General features: G+C 43.6%; 1 protein-coding gene across 1 annotated transcript in view; it reads left to right on the top strand.

Annotated features, from left to right (window-relative positions):
- Window positions 1–20,913, top strand: part of elp4 (elongator acetyltransferase complex subunit 4) — a 122,908-nt gene that overhangs the window by 40,739 nt on the left and 61,256 nt on the right. The window contains exon 9 of the mRNA XM_036981322.1: window positions 2,658–2,755. Within this exon, the coding sequence (XP_036837217.1) occupies window positions 2,658–2,755 (98 nt within the window). The remainder of the gene's footprint in view (window positions 1–2,657; window positions 2,756–20,913) is intronic.

Raw genomic sequence — 20,913 nt, 5'->3', positions numbered from 1 at the left:
CTCCTCTCTCCCTCTCTCATACACACATTCCCTCTCTCCATCACTCCCTCACTCTCTCTCTCCCTCCCTCTCTCATACACACATTCCCTCTCTCCATCACTCCCTCACACTCTCTCTCTCTCCCTCCCTCATACACACGTTCCCTCTCTCCATCACTCCCTCACTCTCTCTCTCCCACACATAAAGGTCAGTTTAAGAGATGGAGGTATTTTTAGTCATGCCTCTCTCTTTCTCTCTTGCTCTTTTCCTCTGGTTTATTCCCCATCTCCTCTCCTCCTTTCCTCTGGTTTATTCCCCCTCTCCTTTGATTTATTCCCCCTCTCCTCTGGTTTATTCTCCCTCTCCTCTCCCCCTTTCCTCTGGTTTATTCCCCCTCTCCTCTGGTTTATTCCCCTTCTCCTCTCCCCCTTTCCTCTGGTTTATTCCCCCTCTCCTCTGGTTTATTCCCCCTCTCCTCTGGTTTATTCCCCCTCTCCTCTGGTTTATTCCCCCTCTCCTCTGGTTTATTCCCCCTCTCCTCTGGTTTATTCCCCTTCTCCTCTCCTCTGGTTTATTCCCCCTCTCCTCTGGTTTATTCCCCCTCTCCTCTGGTTTATTCCCCCTCTCCTCTGGTTTATTCCCCCTCTCCTTTGATTTATTCCCCCTCTCCTCTGGTTTATTCCCCTTCTCCTCTCCTCTGGTTTATTCCCCCTCTCCTCTGGTTTATTCCCCCTCTCCTCTGGTTTATTCCCCCTCTCCTCTGGTTTATTCCCCCTCTCCTCTGTTTTATTCCCCTTCTCCTCTCCTCTGGTTTATTCCCCCTCTCCTCTGGTTTATTCCCCTTCTCCTCTCCTCTGTTTTATTCCCCCTCTCCTCTGGTTTATTCCCCTTCTCCTCTCCTCTGGTTTATTCCCCCTCTCCTCTGGTTTATTCCCCTTCTCCTCTCCTCTGGTTTATTCCCCTTCTCCTCTCCTCTGGTTTATTCCCCCTCTCCTCTGGTTTATCCCCCCTCTCCTCTGGTTTATTCCCCTTCTCCTCTCCTCTGGTTTATTCCCCTTCTCCTCTCCTCTGGTTTATTCCTAATTTCGTTTGGTTTATTCCTCCTTTCCTCTCAGCCTGGTTAGTCAGCCCTAGTTGAGACAGATGAAGAGTGATTAAATGGCATCTTTTAGTTTCTCTTCTAACACATTGTTTTATGTACATGCTGACATGTCCCACGTCCCTAACCTGTCCCACGTCCCTAACCTGTCCCACATCCCTAACCTGTCCCACATCCCTAACCTGTCCCACGTCCCTAACCTGTCCCACGTCCCTAACCTGTCCCACGTCCCTAACCTGTCCCACATCCCTAACCTGTCCCACGTCCCTAACCTGTCCCACGTCCCTAACCTGTCCCACGTCCCTAACCTGTCCCACGTCCCTAACCTGTCCCACATCCCTAACCTGTCCCACGTCCCTAACCTGTCCCACGTCCCTAACCTGTCCCACGTCCCTAACCTGTCCCACGTCCCTAACCTGTCCCACGTCCTTAACCTGTCCCACTGACCACTATTGTTTTGCTTTGTGTTCACCCACCACACAATGATACGGTTTAATATAATACACAGCTGAGGGTTGAATCTCTCTGTTAGAAAGATGTTGATCTGATATTTAACTATACTGGCACTATTTGACCTATATCAAAATATACATCCTCTGTTTAAGAATTTGCAAATGTGTGTTCATTGTGTGTTTTGTGTGTGTGCGTTTTGTAGCAGCAGTTCAGGGCTGCTCAAAGCATGCTGGGATGCCTGTCACAGCGAATCAGGCGATAGGAAATCACCCAAGTGCACGGAGGAGAGAACTCACCATCCCCCTCTCTTTCTCCATCTATTCCCCTCTCTCTCTCTCTCTCTCTCTCTCTCTCTCTTCTCTATCTTTTGTACCATCCCTGCTTCTGCTCTCCAGTTTTATGAAATGTCACTTTACGGAGGGAGGGAGAATTTCTTAAGGTCTCTTCCTATGAAAAGTGAACCTATTTATTCCTCTCACCCACCACCCCTCCCATCTACAACATATTATGTATAGCAAGCCCTACAGCACACACACACACACACACACACACACACACAGTCATTCCAGCCTGCCGGTCTTCCTTCCTGAAATAAGAACTCAATTAGTTTGTCCCCTGGAATAGAAGTCCCTGTTTATCTTGTTCTGCCTCATTACTTGAGTATAATCACAACATTTTGCCTGAGTGCTTCAAGTGCTGAATCTTGCAGCTCCTGATTGGAAGGGAGGATAGAGTGAGGGAAGGAGACAGGGAAACATGGAGGGCGAAGGAACCTGTCTCCTGAGCTCCCTCCTAATAGGAGGTCTATGAGAGCCTGGCACATAACTGGCGATTACAACTCCTTTGGTGCGTGAGGGGTGCATCTCAATAGTCTATAGTGACTTCCTCTTCCCATGTCCATGCCTTCATCTGATCTGAAAATATAAGATAGGTTTAAGGAAGGTGGTGAATGCCTTCCAGGTATAACCTGTTCACAATCCACTTTGTTTCCACATCAGTGTAGAGAAAGGAAAGGAGACAATTGAGGAAGCCACTTTGACTATTGAGATGCACCCATGGATGATGTGTACTTTGTCCTTTATCCAAATTGGTTTCCCTCTGTCCTCTTCTCTCCCAGGTCTGCTAGATGTACGTCAGCTGCCCTATCTGAACTGCCTGGTGTGTGATCTGCCCGACAACAAGGACCTGGCCTTCAAACTCAAGAGGAAGCAGTTCACCATTGAGGTAGGCCTCTGCCACCACAACAACCCGCTCGAGCCTGTGGTTACGTAATCTAGCAAACAAACACGTGTCATATCCTGTTATCTTTTCACACGCTTTCTCTCATACTCTTTCACACGCTGTCTTTCACACACTCTGTCTTTCACACACTCTGTCTTTCACACACGCTGTCTTTCACACACTCTGTCTTTCACACACTCTGTCTTTCACACACTCTGTCTTTCACACACTCTGTCTTTCACACACTCTGTCTTTCACACACTCTGTCTTTCACACACGCTGTCTTTCACACACGCTGTCTTTCACACACGCTGTCTTTCAGATATACACATTCAGGCACATACTCATACACGCAGAGAAAAAGCACATTATCTCAACAGCCAAATCATATTATCATTTTAATGGAAGCGTTAACTTATTACAGATCTCCATTGAGAACAGAAGTAATTATTTATTTAAAACCTTCTGCATTTAATTTCTTCTGCGTACTTCCTGTCCACAGCATGGCTCACAGTAAGTGCTGATGGTTATTTTGAATTGTCTCTGGCGTTAGCCTCGCTTCACTAGTCTCTGTTAAAACCTCTTGCGTGTAGGGGGCAGTATTTTGATGTTTGGATGAAAAACGTACCCAAATTCAACTGCCTATTTCTCAGGCTCAGAATCTAGTATATGCATATAATTGTCAGATTAGGATAGAAAACACTCTAAAGTTTCCAAAACTGTCAAAATATGGTCTGTGAGTATAACAGAACTGATATTGCAGGCGAAAACCTGAGGAAAATCAAACCAGGAAGTGGCCTCTATTTTGAAAGCGCCATGTTCCATAGCCTGCCTTCGCTCCATTTAAAGGGATATCAACCTGATTCCTTTCCCTATGGCTTCCCCATGGTGTGGACAGTCTTAAGACATAGTTTCAGGCTTTTATTTTGAAAAATGAGCGAGAAAGATCACATCGCGGCTGGGTGCCAGCAGCGTTTTGTATGCGCAACTGCTTGGAGTATCCATTTTCTCTCTCTCTGAAGAAGCTGCATTCCCGGTTGATATATTATCGATTATATATTGTAAAAACAACCTGAGGATTGATTATAAAAAACGTTTAACATGTTTCTCCGAACATTACGGATACTATTTGGAATTTTCATCTGCGATGTCGTGACCGCTCGAGCCTGTTGATTTCTGAACATAACGCACCAACCAAATGGAGATATTTTGGATATAAAAATAATCTTTATGGAACAAAAGGAACATTTATTGTGTAACTGGGAGTCTCGTGAGTGCAAACATCCGAAGATCATCAAAGGTAAGCGATTTAATTTATTGCTTTTCTGACTTTCGTGACCTATCTACTTGGCTGCTAGCTGTTTGTAATATTTTGTCTACTGAGAGAGGTGTTCTTACATAAACGCTTGGTATGCTTTCGCCGAAAAGCTTTATTGAAATCTGACACGCCAGGTGGATTAACAACAAGCTAAGCTCTGTTTTGCTATATTGCACTTGTGATTTCATGAAAATTAAATATTTTTAGTGCTTTAATTTGAATTTGGAGCTCTGCAATTCAGCGGTGGTTGACAAAGATGATCCCGCTAACGGGATGGGTGCATCAAGAAGTGTGAACTTTCTCCAGCTGTCGGTTGGCAATGAGAAAGGTGAAACTATAGAGACACCAGTGTTGTCACACCTACTGCCGAGCAACTTCAAAGGTACCAGAGAAGAAACAGCTCATGAACAGGAGATGAGGAAAGACTATTGTGTTCTGGAGTACTTTAGTTGCTATGGACTTTTATCACGCCCCTATGACACCTACTTCCTGTTATTGTTGAGTACTTTAGTTACTATGGGCCTTTATCACGCCCCTATGACACCTACTTCCTGTTATTGTTGAGTACTTTAGTTACTATGGACCTTTATCACGCCCCTATGACACCTACTTCCTGTTATTGTTGAGTACTTTAGCTACTATGGACCTTTATCACGCCCCTATGACACCTACTTCCTGTTATTGTTGAGAACTTTTGTTACTATGGACTTTTATCACGCCCCTATGACACCTACTTCCTGTTATTGTTGAGTACTTTAGTTACTATGGGCCTTTATCACGCCCCTATGACACCTACTTCCTGTTATTGTTGAGTACTTTAGTTACTATGGACTTTTATCACGCCCCTATGACACCTACTTCCTGTTATTGTTGAGTACTTTAGTTACTATGGGCCTTTATCACGCCCCTATGACACCTACTTCCTGTTATTGTTGAGAACTTTTGTTACTATAGTATGGAGTGTGTGGATAGTGCAGTGTATATGCCTGTACATCTGATGAGATAATTATGCCAGGGTCTGGCAGGTGTTAAGTTCAATCTTGGGACTGTCAAGCACTGCGATGGCTCTGTTTCCGCATTGGTACACACCCCCGTCACTAGACTGACTGACCTAGTACAGAATCTGTCATTTTCACTCTCTATTGTAGATATTCAGTGTGATATTCACTGAGTTCTCTGACATTAAAGGTTTGACTATGCTAATTCAACTCTTCCCTGACCCTCTGGCTTCTCTATCCAGCCCCTCCATTAAGGCCCTCTGTGTCCGTCTCCTCCCTCGCTTTTCTCCCTCCTCAGACTCCCCCAATCCAAGTACTCAAGTGCAGCTGCCCTCCCTTCTTGCCCTTGCCTTTATCCGTCGCACGCACGCACGCACACACACACACGCACACACACGCACACACACACACACACGCACAAACAGACACACATACACACACACAAATTCACTCTCCTTCACTGTAATCCATCTCTGTGGCTCTTCTCTCCAGATGAAGGGCCTCTCCTCTGTCAAACTCATCATTGTCCCTCATTACTGTATCATTATCTTATTATTAACTTATCATACTCTGGCCTTGTAGTAGTTAATCAGGGAGTTATACTTACCCTTTATCATCCCTCTACTCTTTATCACCCTCTATCCTCCCTCTCTCTCACCCCCTCTTCCTCCTTTCTCTCCTCCCTTTCCTCCTCTCCTCTTCTCCCTCTGAAAAGCTGTCTCCAGTGTAGATTTATAAGGTCCATAAAAGTCAAGGTGGTTATTCTGAACGGCCTTTTAATTCCCCTCCTTAGTGGATCTGTATGTCTGCTGGGCTCCTCCCTGAGCCTCGGTGGGACTGGGTGATGTTGTACTGCTGCCTACTGTCTGTGAGGGACAGGCTTTGTGTGGGGTTGTCTTGGGAATGACAGGCAGCACTCTTAATAAAAGTAAGACATGGAGTAGAAAAGAGAGGGAGAGGAAAGAGGTCAAGTCAAACTGGCTACAACACATGTTGACATAAGCGAGCACACGATATGAAATGCCAATCAAATTCCCTGGTGGTGATCTGTATTGTGTGTGTGTGTGGAGTGAATTTCCAGAGTATCTCTCATGACGTCACCAGTCGCCATCAAACCAATCAAACATTTATTTAACCTTTATTTAAATAGGCAAGTCAGTTAAGAACAAATTCTTATTTACAATGACGGCCTACACCGGCCAAACTCGTACGACACTGGGACAATTGTGCGCCGCCCTATGGGACTCCCAATCACAGCCGGTTGTGATGCAGCCTGGATCTCACATGCCAATCAGCAGTTGTTTCCCATTGTTACATAATGCTCTGCACTCTCTCAATGTTGTGATTGGCGCTTGGCATTCTGGGTAATGCATGGTGGGGGTGCGGCGGCCATTTCTGCTGAGTCACTGCCTCACCCCAGGTGTGTGCATGTCTCTGTTTACCTTTGCGTTCCGTCTGCGTGTCTCGGCGTGGCTGTGACCCGTTGGACAACTGTCCCAGAGGGATGTTGATTGGCATGTGAGATAGCGATGAGATTCCCTCCCAGCCCTGTGTGACGTCCCACACCAAGCCAACTAATCACTCCAGGACACGTCCGCCCCGGGCGGCAGCTCAGCCTCTTTCTCTACCTCTACCTGCATCTCTGGCTCTCTCTCCCTCTGTCACTCTCCTTCAACTATTCATCTGTCTATCTCTCTAGTGGTGTCTCTCCTTCTCCAACTTAAACTATTCACCTGTCTATCTCTCTAGTGGTGTCTCTCCTTCTCTACCTTCAACTATTCATCTGTCTATCTCTCTCTAGTGGTGTCTCTCCTTCTCTACCTTCAACTATTCATCTGTCTCTCTCTAGTGGTGTCTCTCCTTCACCACCTTCAACTATTCATATGTCTCTCTAGTGGTGTCTCTCCTTCTCCACCTTCAACTATTCATCTGTCTATCTCTAGTGGTGTCTCTCCTTCTCCACCTTCAACTATTCATCTGTCTCTCTCTAGTGGTGTCTCTCCTTCTCTACCTTCAACTATTCATCTGTCTCTCTCTAGTGGTGTCTCTCCTTCTCCACCTTCAACTATTCATCTGTCTCTCTCTAGTGGTGTCTCTCCTTCTCTACCTTCAACTATTCATCTGTCTCTCTCTAGTGGTGTCTCTCCTTCTCCACCTTCAACTATTCATCTCTCTCTCTCTAGTGGTGTCTCTCCTCCTCTACCTTCAACTATTCATCTGTTTGTTTTTCTAGTGGTGTCTCTCCTTCACCACCTTCAACTATTCATATGTCTCTCTAGTGGTGTCTCTCCTTCTCCACCTTCAACTATTCATCTGTCTCTCTCTAGTGGTGTCTCTCCTTCTTCACCTTCAACTATTCATCTGTCGATCTCTAGTGGTGTCTCTCCTTCTCCACCTTCAACTATTCATCTGTCGATCTCTCTAGTGGTGTCTCTCCTTCTCTACCTTCAACTATTCATCTGTCTATCTCTCTAGTGGTGTCTCTCCTTCTCCACCTTCAACTGTTCATCTGTCTCTCTCTAGTGGTGTCTCTTCTCCACCTTCAACTATTCATCTGCCTATCTCTCTAGTGGTGTCTCTTCTTCTCCACCTTCAACTATTCATCTGTCTATCTCTAGTGGTGTCTCTCCTTCTCTACCTTCAACTATTCATCTGTCTAGCTCTCTAGTGGTGTCTCTCCTTCTCCACCTTCAACTATTCATCTGTCTCTCTCTAGTGGTGTCTCTCCTTCTCTACCTTCAACTATTCATCTGTCTCTCTCTCTAGTGGTGTCTCTCCTTCTCCACCTTCAACTATTCATCTGTCTCTCTCTAGTGGTGTCTCTCCTTCTCTACCTTCAACTATTCATCTGTTTGTTTTTCTAGTGGTGTCTCTCCTTCTCCACTTTCAACTATTCATCTGTCGATCTCTAGTGGTGTCTCTCCTTCTCCACCTTCAACTATTCATCTGTCTATCTCTAGTGGTGTCTCTCCTTCTCTACCTTCAACTATTCATCTGTTTGTTTTTCTAGTGGTGTCTCTCCTTCTCCACTTTCAACTATTCATCTGTCGATCTCTAGTGGTATCTCTCCTTCTCCACCTTCAACTATTCATCTGTCTATCTCTAGTGGTGTCTCTCCTTCTCTACCTTCAACTATTTATCTGTCTATCTCTAGTGGTGTCTCTCCTTCTCCACGTTCAACTATTCATCTGTCTATCTCTAGTGGTGTCTCTCCTTCTCCACTTTCAACTATTCATCTGTCTATCTCTAGTGGTGTCTCTCCACTTTCAACTATTCATCTGTCTATCTCTAGTGGTGTCTCTCCACTTTCAACTATTCATCTGTCTCTCTAGTGGTGTCTCTCCACTTTAAACTATTCATCTGTCTCTCTAGTGGTGTCTCTCCACTTTCAACTATTCATCTGTCTCTCTAGTGGTGTCTCTCCTTCTCCACCTTCAACTATTCATCTCTCTCTCTCTAGTGGTGTCTCTCCTTCTCCACCTTCAACTATTCATCTGTTTGTTTTTCTAGTGGTGTCTCTCCTTCTCCACCTTCAACTATTCATCTCTCTCTCTCTAGTGGTGTCTCTCCTTCTCCACCTTCAACTATTCATCTCTCTCTCTCTAGTGGTGTCTCTCCTTCTCCACCTTCAACTATTCATCTCTCTCTCTCTAGTGGTGTCTCTCCTTCTCCACCTTCAACTATTCATCTCTCTCTCTCTAGTGGTGTCTCTCCTTCTCTACCTTCAACTATTCATCTGTCTCTCTCTAGTGGTGTCTCTCCTTCATCACCTTCAACTATTCATCTGTTTGTTTTTCTAGTGGTGTCTCTCCTTCTCCACCTTCAACTATTCATCTGTCTATCTCTAGTGGTGTCTCTCCACTTTCAACTATTCATCTGTCTATCTCTAGTGGTGTCTCTCCACTTTCAACTATTCATCTGTCTATCTCTAGTGGTGTCTCTCCACTTTCAACTATTCATCTCTCTCTCTCTAGTGGTGTCTCTCCACTTTCAACTATTCATCTGTCTCTCTAGTGGTGTCTCTCCTTCCCCACCTTCAACTATTCGTCTGTCTCTCTCTAGTGGTGTCTCTCCTTCTCTACCTTCAACTATTCATCTGTCTCTCTCTAGTGGTGTCTCTCCTTCTCCACCTTCAACTATTCATCTGTTTGTTTTTCTAGTGGTGTCTCTCCTTCTCCACTTTCAACTATTCATCTGTCTATCTCTAGTGGTGTCTCTCCTTCTCCACCTTCAACTATTCATCTGCCTATCTCTAGTGGTGTCTCTCCTTCTCCACCTTCAACTATTCATCTGTCTCTCTCTAGTGGTGTCTCTCCTTCTCCACCTTCAACTATTCATCTGTCGATCTCTCTAATGGTGTCTCTCCTTCTCCACCTTCAACTATTCATCTGTCTCTCTCTCTAGTGGTGTCTCTCCTTCTCCACTTTCAACTATTCATCTGTCTCTTTCTTGTGGTGTCTCTCCTTCTCTACTTTCAACTATTCATCTGTCTCTCTCTAGTGGTGTCTCTCCTTCTCCACCTTCAACTATTCATCTCTCTCTCTCTAGTGGTGTCTCTCCACTTTCAACTATTCATCTGTCTCTCTCTAGTGGTGTCTCTCCTTCTCCACCTTCAACTATTCATATGTTTGTTTTTCTAGTGGTGTCTCTCCTTCTCCACCTTCAACTATTCATCTGTCTCTCTCTAGTGGTGTCTCTCCTTCTTCACCAACTATTCATCTGTCGATCTCTAGTGGTGTCTCTCCTTCTCCACCTTCAACTATTCATCTGTCGATCTCTCTAGTGGTGTCTCTCCTTCTCTACCTTCAACTATTCATCTGTCTATCTCTCTAGTGGTGTCTCTCCTTCTCCACCTTCAACTGTTCATCTGTCTCTCTCTAGTGGTGTCTCTTCTCCACCTTCAACTATTCATCTGCCTATCTCTCTAGTGGTGTCTCTTCTTCTCCACCTTCAACTATTCATCTGTCTATCTCTAGTGGTGTCTCTCCTTCTCTACCTTCAACTATTCATCTGTCTAGCTCTCTAGTGGTGTCGCTCCTTCTCCACCTTCAACTATTCATCTGTCTCTCTCTAGTGGTGTCTCTCCTTCTCTACCTTCAACTATTCATCTGTCTCTCTCTCTAGTGGTGTCTCTCCTTCTCCACCTTCAACTATTCATCTGTCTCTCTCTAGTGGTGTCTCTTCTTCTCCACCTTCAACTATTCATCTGTCTCTCTCTAGTGGTGTCTCTCCTTCTCTACCTTCAACTATTCATCTGTTTGTTTTTCTAGTGGTGTCTCTCCTTCTCCACTTTCAACTATTCATCTGTCGATCTCTAGTGGTGTCTCTCCTTCTCCACCTTCAACTATTCATCTGTCTATCTCTAGTGGTGTCTCTCCTTCTCTACCTTCAACTATTCATCTGTTTGTTTTTCTAGTGGTGTCTCTCCTTCTCCACTTTCAACTATTCATCTGTCGATCTCTAGTGGTATCTCTCCTTCTCCACCTTCAACTATTCATCTGTCTATCTCTAGTGGTGTCTCTCCTTCTCTACCTTCAACTATTTATCTGTCTATCTCTAGTGGTGTCTCTCCTTCTCCACGTTCAACTATTCATCTGTCTATCTCTAGTGGTGTCTCTCCTTCTCCACTTTCAACTATTCATCTGTCTATCTCTAGTGGTGTCTCTCCACTTTCAACTATTCATCTGTCTATCTCTAGTGGTGTCTCTCCACTTTCAACTATTCATCTGTCTCTCTAGTGGTGTCTCTCCACTTTAAACTATTCATCTGTCTCTCTAGTGGTGTCTCTCCACTTTCAACTATTCATCTGTCTCTCTAGTGGTGTCTCTCCTTCTCCACCTTCAACTATTCATCTCTCTCTCTCTAGTGGTGTCTCTCCTTCTCCACCTTCAACTATTCATCTGTTTGTTTTTCTAGTGGTGTCTCTCCTTCTCCACCTTCAACTATTCATCTCTCTCTCTCTAGTGGTGTCTCTCCTTCTCCACCTTCAACTATTCATCTCTCTCTCTCTAGTGGTGTCTCTCCTTCTCCACCTTCAACTATTCATCTCTCTCTCTCTAGTGGTGTCTCTCCTTCTCCACCTTCAACTATTCATCTCTCTCTCTCTAGTGGTGTCTCTCCTTCTCTACCTTCAACTATTCATCTGTCTCTCTCTAGTGGTGTCTCTCCTTCATCACCTTCAACTATTCATCTGTTTGTTTTTCTAGTGGTGTCTCTCCTTCTCCACCTTCAACTATTCATCTGTCTATCTCTAGTGGTGTCTCTCCACTTTCAACTATTCATCTGTCTATCTCTAGTGGTGTCTCTCCTTCTCCACCTTCAACTATTCATCTCTCTCTCTCTAGTGGTGTCTCTCCTTCTCCACCTTCAACTATTCATCTCTCTCTCTCTAGTGGTGTCTCTCCTTCCCCACCTTCAACTATTCGTCTGTCTCTCTCTAGTGGTGTCTCTCCTTCTCTACCTTCAACTATTCATCTGTCTCTCTCTAGTGGTGTCTCTCCTTCTCCACCTTCAACTATTCATCTGTTTGTTTTTCTAGTGGTGTCTCTCCTTCTCCACTTTCAACTATTCATCTGTCTATCTCTAGTGGTGTCTCTCCTTCTCCACCTTCAACTATTCATCTGCCTATCTCTAGTGGTGTCTCTCCTTCTCCACCTTCAACTATTCATCTGTCTCTCTCTAGTGGTGTCTCTCCTTCTCCACCTTCAACTATTCATCTGTCGATCTCTCTAATGGTGTCTCTCCTTCTCCACCTTCAACTATTCATCTGTCTCTCTCTCTAGTGGTGTCTCTCCTTCTCCACTTTCAACTATTCATCTGTCTCTCTCTTGTGGTGTCTCTCCTTCTCTACTTTCAACTATTCATCTGTCTCTCTCTAGTGGTGTCTCTCCTTCTCCACCTTCAACTATTCATCTCTCTCTCTCTAGTGGTGTCTCTCCACTTTCAACTATTCATCTGTCTCTCTCTAGTGGTGTCTCTCCTTCTCCACCTTCAACTATTCATATGTTTGTTTTTCTAGTGGTGTCTCTCCTTCTCCACCTTCAACTATTCATCTCTCTCTCTCTAGTGGTGTCTCTCCACTTTCAACTATTCATCTCTCTCTCTCTAGTGGTGTCTCTCCACTTTCAACTATTCATATGTCTCTCTAGTGGTGTCTCTCCTTCTCCACCTTCAACTATTCATCTGTCTCTCTCTAGTGGTGTCTCTCCTTCTCCACCTTCAACTATTCATCTGTCTATCTCTAGTGGTGTCTCTCCTTCTCCACTTTCAACTATTCATCTGTCTATCTCTAGTGGTGTCTCTCCTTCACCACCAACTATTCATCTGTTTGTTTTTCTAGTGTTGTCTCTCCTTCTCCACCTTCAACTATTCATCTGTCTCTCTCTAGTGGTGTCTCTCCTTCTCCACCTTCAACTATTCATCTGTCTCTCTCTAGTGGTGTCTCTCCTTCATCACCTTCAACTATTCATCTGTCTCTCTCTAGTGGTGTCTCTCCTTCTCCACCTTCAACTATTCATCTGTCGATCTCTCTAATGTTGTCTCTCCTTCATCACCTTCAACTATTCATCTGTCTCTCTCTAGTGGTGTCTCTCCTTCATCACCTTCAACTATTCATCTGTCTCTCTCTTGTGGTGTCTCTCCTTCTCTACTTTCAACTATTCATCTGTCTATCTCTAGTGGTGTCTCTCCTTCTCTACCTCCAACTATTCATCTGTCTCTCTCTAGTGGTGTCTCCTTCTCTACCTTCAACTATTCATCTGTCTCGCTCTAGTGGTGTCTCTCCACTTTCAACTATTCATCTGTCTCTCTCTAGTGGTGTCTCTCCTTCTCCACCTTCAACTATTCATCTGTTTGTTTTTCTAGTGGTGTCTCTCCTTCTCCACCTTCAACTATTCATCTGTCTATCTCTAGTGGTGTCTCTCCACTTTCAACTATTCATCTGTCTATCTCTAGTGGTGTCTCTCCTTCTCCACCTTCAACTATTCATCTGTCTCTCTCTAGTGGTGTCTCTCCACTTTCAACTATTCATCTCTCTCTCTCTAGTGGTGTCTCTCCACTTTCAACTATTCATATGTCTCTCTAGTGGTGTCTCTCCTTCTCCACCTTCAACTATTCATCTGTCTATCTCTAGTGGTGTCTCTCCTTCTCCACCTTCAACTATTCATCTGTCTCTCTCTAGTGGTGTCTCTCCTTCACCACCAACTATTCATCTGTCTCTCTCTAGTGGTGTCTCTCCTTCTCCACCTTCAACTATTTATCTGTCTATCTCTAGTGGTGTCTCTCCTTCTCCACTTTCAACTATTCATCTGTATATCTCTAGTGGTGTCTCTCCTTCACCACCAACTATTCATCTGTTTGTTTTTCTAGTGGTGTCTCTCCTTCTCCACCTTCAACTATTCATCTGTCTCTCTCTAGTGGTGTCTCTCCTTCATCACCTTCAACTATTCATCTGTCGATCTCTAGTGGTGTCTCTCCACTTTCAACTATTCATCTGTCTCTCTCTAGTGGTGTCTCTCCTTCTCCACCTTCAACTATTCATATGTTTGTTTTTCTAGTGGTGTCTCTCCTTCTCCACCTTCAACTATTCATCTGTCTATCTCTAGTGGTGTCTCTCCACTTTCAACTATTCATCTCTCTCTCTCTAGTGGTGTCTCTCCACTTTCAACTATTCATATGTCTCTCTAGTGGTGTCTCCTTCTCCACCTTCAACTATTCATCTGTCTCTCTCTAGTGGTGTCTCTCCTTCTCCACCTTCAACTATTCATCTGTCTATCTCTAGTGGTGTCTCTCCTTCTCCACTTTCAACTATTCATCTGTCTATCTCTAGTGGTGTCTCTCCTTCACCACCAACTATTCATCTGTTTGTTTTTCTAGTGTTGTCTCTCCTTCTCCACCTTCAACTATTCATCTGTCTCTCTCTAGTGGTGTCTCTCCTTCTCCACCTTCAACTATTCATCTGTCTCTCTCTAGTGGTGTCTCTCCTTCATCACCTTCAACTATTCATCTGTCTCTCTCTAGTGGTGTCTCTCCTTCTCCACCTTCAACTATTCATCTGTCGATCTCTCTAATGTTGTCTCTCCTTCTCCACCTTCAACTATTCATCTGTCTCTCTCTAGTGGTGTCTCTCCTTCTCTACCTTCAACTATTCATCTGTCTCTCTCTAGTGGTGTCTCTCCTTCTCCACCTTCAACTATTCATCTGTCTCTCTCTAGTGGTGTCTCTCCTTCATCACCTTCAACTATTCATCTGTCTCTCTCTTGTGGTGTCTCTCCTTCTCTACTTTCAACTATTCATCTGTCTCTCTCTAGTGGTGTCTCTCCTTCTCCACCTTCAACTATTCATCTCTCTCTCTCTAGTGGTGTCTCTCCACTTTCAACTATTCATCTGTCTCTCTCTAGTGGTGTCTCTCCTTCTCCACCTTCAACTATTCATATGTTTGTTTTTCTAGTGGTGTCTCTCCTTCTCCACCTTCAACTATTCATCTGTCTATCTCTAGTGGTGTCTCTCCACTTTCAACTATTCATCTCTCTCTCTCTAGTGGTGTCTCTCCACTTTCAACTATTCATATGTCTCTCTAGTGGTGTCTCTCCTTCTCCACCTTCAACTATTCATCTGTCTCTCTCTAGTGGTGTCTCTCCTTCTCCACCTTCAACTATTCATCTGTCTATCTCTAGTGGTGTCTCTCCTTCTCCACTTTCAACTATTCATCTGTCTATCTCTAGTGGTGTCTCTCCTTCACCACCAACTATTCATCTGTTTGTTTTTCTAGTGTTGTCTCTCCTTCTCCACCTTCAACTATTCATCTGTCTCTCTCTAGTGGTGTCTCTCCTTCTCCACCTTCAACTATTCATCTGTCTCTCTCTAGTGGTGTCTCTCCTTCATCACCTTCAACTATTCATCTGTCTCTCTCTAGTGGTGTCTCTCCTTCTCCACCTTCAACTATTCATCTGTCGATCTCTCTAATGTTGTCTCTCCTTCATCACCTTCAACTATTCATCTGTCTCTCTCTAGTGGTGTCTCTCCTTCATCACCTTCAACTATTCATCTGTCTCTCTCTTGTGGTGTCTCTCCTTCTCTACTTTCAACTATTCATCTGTCTATCTCTAGTGGTGTCTCTCCTTCTCTACCTCCAACTATTCATCTGTCTCTCTCTAGTGGTGTCTCCTTCTCTACCTTCAACTATTCATCTGTCTCGCTCTAGTGGTGTCTCTCCACTTTCAACTATTCATCTGTCTCTCTCTAGTGGTGTCTCTCCTTCTCCACCTTCAACTATTCATCTGTTTGTTTTTCTAGTGGTGTCTCTCCTTCTCCACCTTCAACTATTCATCTGTCTATCTCTAGTGGTGTCTCTCCACTTTCAACTATTCATCTGTCTATCTCTAGTGGTGTCTCTCCTTCTCCACCTTCAACTATTCATCTGTCTCTCTCTAGTGGTGTCTCTCCACTTTCAACTATTCATCTCTCTCTCTCTAGTGGTGTCTCTCCACTTTCAACTATTCATATGTCTCTCTAGTGGTGTCTCTCCTTCTCCACCTTCAACTATTCATCTGTCTATCTCTAGTGGTGTCTCTCCTTCTCCACCTTCAACTATTCATCTGTCTCTCTCTAGTGGTGTCTCTCCTTCACCACCAACTATTCATCTGTCTCTCTCTAGTGGTGTCTCTCCTTCTCCACCTTCAACTATTTATCTGTCTATCTCTAGTGGTGTCTCTCCTTCTCCACTTTCAACTATTCATCTGTCTATCTCTAGTGGTGTCTCTCCTTCACCACCAACTATTCATCTGTTTGTTTTTCTAGTGGTGTCTCTCCTTCTCCACCTTCAACTATTCATCTGTCTCTCTCTAGTGGTGTCTCTCCTTCATCACCTTCAACTATTCATCTGTCGATCTCTAGTGGTGTCTCTCCACTTTCAACTATTCATCTGTCTCTCTCTAGTGGTGTCTCTCCTTCTCCACCTTCAACTATTCATATGTTTGTTTTTCTAGTGGTGTCTCTCCTTCTCCACCTTCAACTATTCATCTGTCTATCTCTAGTGGTGTCTCTCCACTTTCAACTATTCATCTCTCTCTCTCTAGTGGTGTCTCTCCACTTTCAACTATTCATATGTCTCTCTAGTGGTGTCTCTCCTTCTCCACCTTCAACTATTCATCTGTCTCTCTCTAGTGGTGTCTCTCCTTCTCCACCTTCAACTATTCATCTGTCTATCTCTAGTGGTGTCTCTCCTTCTCCACTTTCAACTATTCATCTGTCTATCTCTAGTGGTGTCTCTCCTTCACCACCAACTATTCATCTGTTTGTTTTTCTAGTGTTGTCTCTCCTTCTCCACCTTCAACTATTCATCTGTCTCTCTCTAGTGGTGTCTCTCCTTCTCCACCTTCAACTATTCATCTGTCTCTCTCTAGTGGTGTCTCTCCTTCATCACCTTCAACTATTCATCTGTCTCTCTCTAGTGGTGTCTCTCCTTCTCCACCTTCAACTATTCATCTGTCGATCTCTCTAATGTTGTCTCTCCTTCTCCACCTTCAACTATTCATCTGTCTCTCTCTAGTGGTGTCTCTCCTTCTCTACCTTCAACTATTCATCTGTCTCTCTCTAGTGGTGTCTCTCCTTCTCCATCTTCAACTATTCATCTGTCTCTCTCTAGTGGTGTCTCTCCTTCATCACCTTCAACTATTCATCTGTCTCTCTCTTGTGGTGTCTCTCCTTCTCTACTTTCAACTATTCATCTGTCTATCTCTAGTGGTGTCTCTCCTTCTCTACCTCCAACTATTCATCTGTCTCTCTCTAGTGGTGTCTCCTTCTCTACCTTCAACTATTCATCTGTCTCTCTCTAGTGGTGTCTCTCCACTTTCAACTATTCATCTGTCTCTCTCTAGTGGTGTCTCTCCTTCTCCACCTTCAACTATTCATCTGTTTGTTTTTCTAGTGGTGTCTCTCCTTCTCCACCTTCAACTATTCATCTGTCTATCTCTAGTGGTGTCTCTCCACTTTCAACTATTCATCTGTCTATCTCTAGTGGTGTCTCTCCTTCTCCACCTTCAACTATTCATCTGTCTCTCTCTAGTGGTGTCTCTCCACTTTCAACTATTCATCTCTCTCTCTCTAGTGGTGTCTCTCCACTTTCAACTATTCATATGTCTCTCTAGTGGTGTCTCTCCTTCTCCACCTTCAACTATTCATCTGTCTATCTCTAGTGGTGTCTCTCCTTCTCCACCTTCAACTATTCATCTGTCTCTCTCTAGTGGTGTCTCTCCTTCACCACCAACTATTCATCTGTCTCTCTCTAGTGGTGTCTCTCCTTCTCCACCTTCAACTATTCATCTGTCTATCTCTAGTGGTGTCTCTCCTTCACCACCAACTATTCATCTGTTTGTTTTTCTAGTGGTGTCTCTCCTTCTCCACCTTCAACTATTCATCTGTCTCTCTCTAGTGGTGTCTCTCCTTCATCACCTTCAACTATTCATCTGTCGATCTCTAGTGGTGTCTCTCCTTCTCCACCTTCAACTATTCATCTGTCTCTCTCTAGTGGTGTCTCTCCTTCTCTACCTTCAACTATTCATCTGTCTCTCTCTAGTGGTGTCTCTCCTTCTCTACCTTCAACTATTAATCTGTCTCTCTCTAGTGGTGTCTCTCCTTCATCACCTTCAACTATTCATCTGCCTATCTCTCTAGTGGTGTCTCTCCTTCTCCACTTTCAACTATTCATCTGTCTATCTCTCTAGTGGTGTCTCTCCTTCTCTACCTTCAACTATTAATCTGTCTCTCTCTAGTGGTGTCTCTCCTTCATCACCTTCAACTATTCATCTGCCTATCTCTCTAGTGGTGTCTCTCCTTCTCTACCTTCAACTATTAATCTGTCTCTCTCTAGTGGTGTCTCTCCTTCTCCACCTTCAACTATTAATATGTTTGTTTTTCTAGTGGTGTCTCTCGCTCATGCTGTCCTCTCTCTTTCCTTTCTATTTTTCTTGCGCTCTTAGTTTCTGTGGTTTTATGTTCACACAGAGAGAGAGTACACCACCATGCCAAACAATTATCCCTTTTATACCAAGACAAAATCCTGCATTCTTTACCATACCATTGTCTTTATGTGAGTGGACCTGCTAACCTCTGTGACTGGGCCTATACTTCCTAAACCCTATGTAGAGTTGGGATCAATTGCATTTCAATTCAGTAAGTTCAGGAAGTAAACTGGATTTTAGTTTACTACCTAAATTGACTGCATTGAAAGGAGTTGACCCCAGCCGTGATGTCTACCCTATAGCTGAACCCTATATAAACTGAAACATAACCCCTAGTCTGGACAGACTGACATACACTCGTTGTCATGGTGGTTTGACAGGTTCCGTGATAAGGTTGCCGTGGCTACCATTGTAGTCCTGAAAAGTTCAGGTGTCAGTTGACAGACGGGCATTACCCATAATGCCTTAGGGCAGAATTAACCCATGTCTGAGCAGGTAGATGGTTAGGTGTTAAGACCAGATTAACACACACTCACAGGGAAAACACACTCACAGGGACACACACACTCACACACACTTGTGGTGTGACATGCAGATACATATTTACGCACTGACACAGACAAAAACAAACACACCTACAAATAGTGTGCATTCTCGGTCATACTTTACTCATACTAGACACACGCTCACACACTTGTCAGTCATTCAGTTTCACAATGAAGGCTGCTCACCTCACCTGACGAAGCTCTGTAGAATGTGAGAATTACCCACTGAAGTCTCCTTACCCTGCTGTGACCCCTCAGACTGATGGATAACCCCCCCGGTGGGGTACTGGGGTGCCATGGCAGGGTAAGAGGTCAGGGGTCAGCTGTAGTATGAGACTAGGGGATGTGTGTCAAATTAGTCCCCTCTTAGAGAGGTGAGACAGGCCGATCCTCTGTGATGTCTGTCTGTCAGCTAGGTTTGGAGGAGTAACAGTGGAAGAGGGTTTTTTAGTTTTAGTTTGGTTATTTTCCAGATCATCTTTTGAGGACTAAAGAAGGAAGTGAGCGAGCAGAGAGGATAGGGGGAGATTAAGGGGAAACCAGAGGAGAAATTGAAGTTGCGAAAGAAGAGGATGAAAGAGGAGGAAGATGTGGGTTAATGTCCAGGAATGCAAGACGAGAGGGCAGAAAGGGATTAGGGCGGAAGACTAGAGCAGAGAGGACAGAAAGGGATGAGGGCGGAAGACTATAGCAGAGAGGACAGAAAGGGATGAGGGCGGAAGACTATAGCAGAGAGGACAGAAAGGGATGAGGGTGGAAGACTGGAGCAGAGAGGACAGAAAGGGATGAGGGTGGAAGACAGGAGCAGAGAGGACAGAAAGGGATGAGGGTGGAAGACAGGAGCAGAGAGGACAGAAAGGGATGAGGGTGGAAGACGAGAGCAGAGAGGACAGAAAGGGATGAGGGTGGAAGACTGGAGCAGAGAGGACAGAAAGAGATGAGGGTGGAAGACAAGAGCAGAGAGGACAGAAAGGGATGAGGGTGGAAGACGAGAGGACAGAAAGGGATGAGGGTGGAAGACGAGAGCAGAGAGGACAGAAAGGGATGAGGGTGGAAGACGAGAGCAGAGAGGACAGAAAGGGATGAGGGTGGAAGACGAGAGCAGAGAGGACAGAAAGGGATGAGGGTGGAAGACGAGAGCAGAGAGGACAGAAAGGGATGAGGGTGGAAGACGAGAGCAGAGAGGACTTTGCAAATGCTTCAAAATGTATTTATTTTGTAGGCTAAAGCCTTGAAATAATTGAAATAACATAGCCTAAATAATTCATTTTCGTTCCTTCGTAGACTTCATGTCTATAGGTCACATGTCATATTAAACAGCATATAAACACTCTAAATAGGTTACATGTCATATTAAACAGCATATAAACACTCTAAATAGGTTACATGTCATATTAAACAGCATATAAACACTCTAAATAGGTTACATGTCATATTAAACAGCATATAAACACTCTAAATAGGTTACATGTCATATTAAACAGCATATAAACACTCTAAATAGGTTACATGACATATTAAACAGCATATGAACACTATAAATAGGTTACATGTCATATTAAACAGCATATGAACACTCTAAATAGGTTACATGTCATATTAAACAGCATATAAACACTATAAATAGGTTACATGTCATATTAAACAGCATATGAACACTATACATAGGTTACATGTCATATTAAACAGCATATAAACACTCTAAATAGGTTACATGTCATATTAAACAGCATATAAACACTCTAAATAGGTCACATGTCATATTAAACAGCATATAAACACTATAAATAGGTTACATGTCATATTAAACAGCATATGAACACTCTAAATAGGTTACATGTCATATTAAACAGCATATAAACACTCTAAATAGGTTACATGTCATATTAAACAGCATATAAACACTCTAAATAGGTCACATGTCATATTAAACAGCATATAAACACTCTAAATAGGTTACATGTCATATTAAACAGCATATAAACACTCTAAATAGGTTACATGTCATATTAAACAGCATATAAACACTCTAAATAGGTTACATGACATATTAAACAGCATATAAACACTCTAAATAGGTTACATGTCATATTAAACAGCATATAAACACTCTAAATAGGTTACATGTCATATTAAACAGCATATAAACACTCTAAATAGGTTACATGTCATATTAAACAGCATATAAACACTCTAAATAGACTACATGTCATATTAAACAGCATATAAACACTCTAAATAGGTTACATGTCATATTAAACAGCATATAAACACTCTAAATAGGTTACATGTCATATTAAACAGCATATAAACACTCTAAATAGGTTACATGTCATATTAA

The sequence above is a fragment of the Oncorhynchus mykiss genome, chromosome 6 (genome assembly GCF_013265735.2).
Source record: "Oncorhynchus mykiss isolate Arlee chromosome 6, USDA_OmykA_1.1, whole genome shotgun sequence".
Lineage (NCBI taxonomy): Eukaryota > Metazoa > Chordata > Actinopteri > Salmoniformes > Salmonidae > Oncorhynchus > Oncorhynchus mykiss.
Note: the sequence above shows the minus strand (reverse complement) of the source record. Positions and strands in the feature narration are given on the sequence as shown.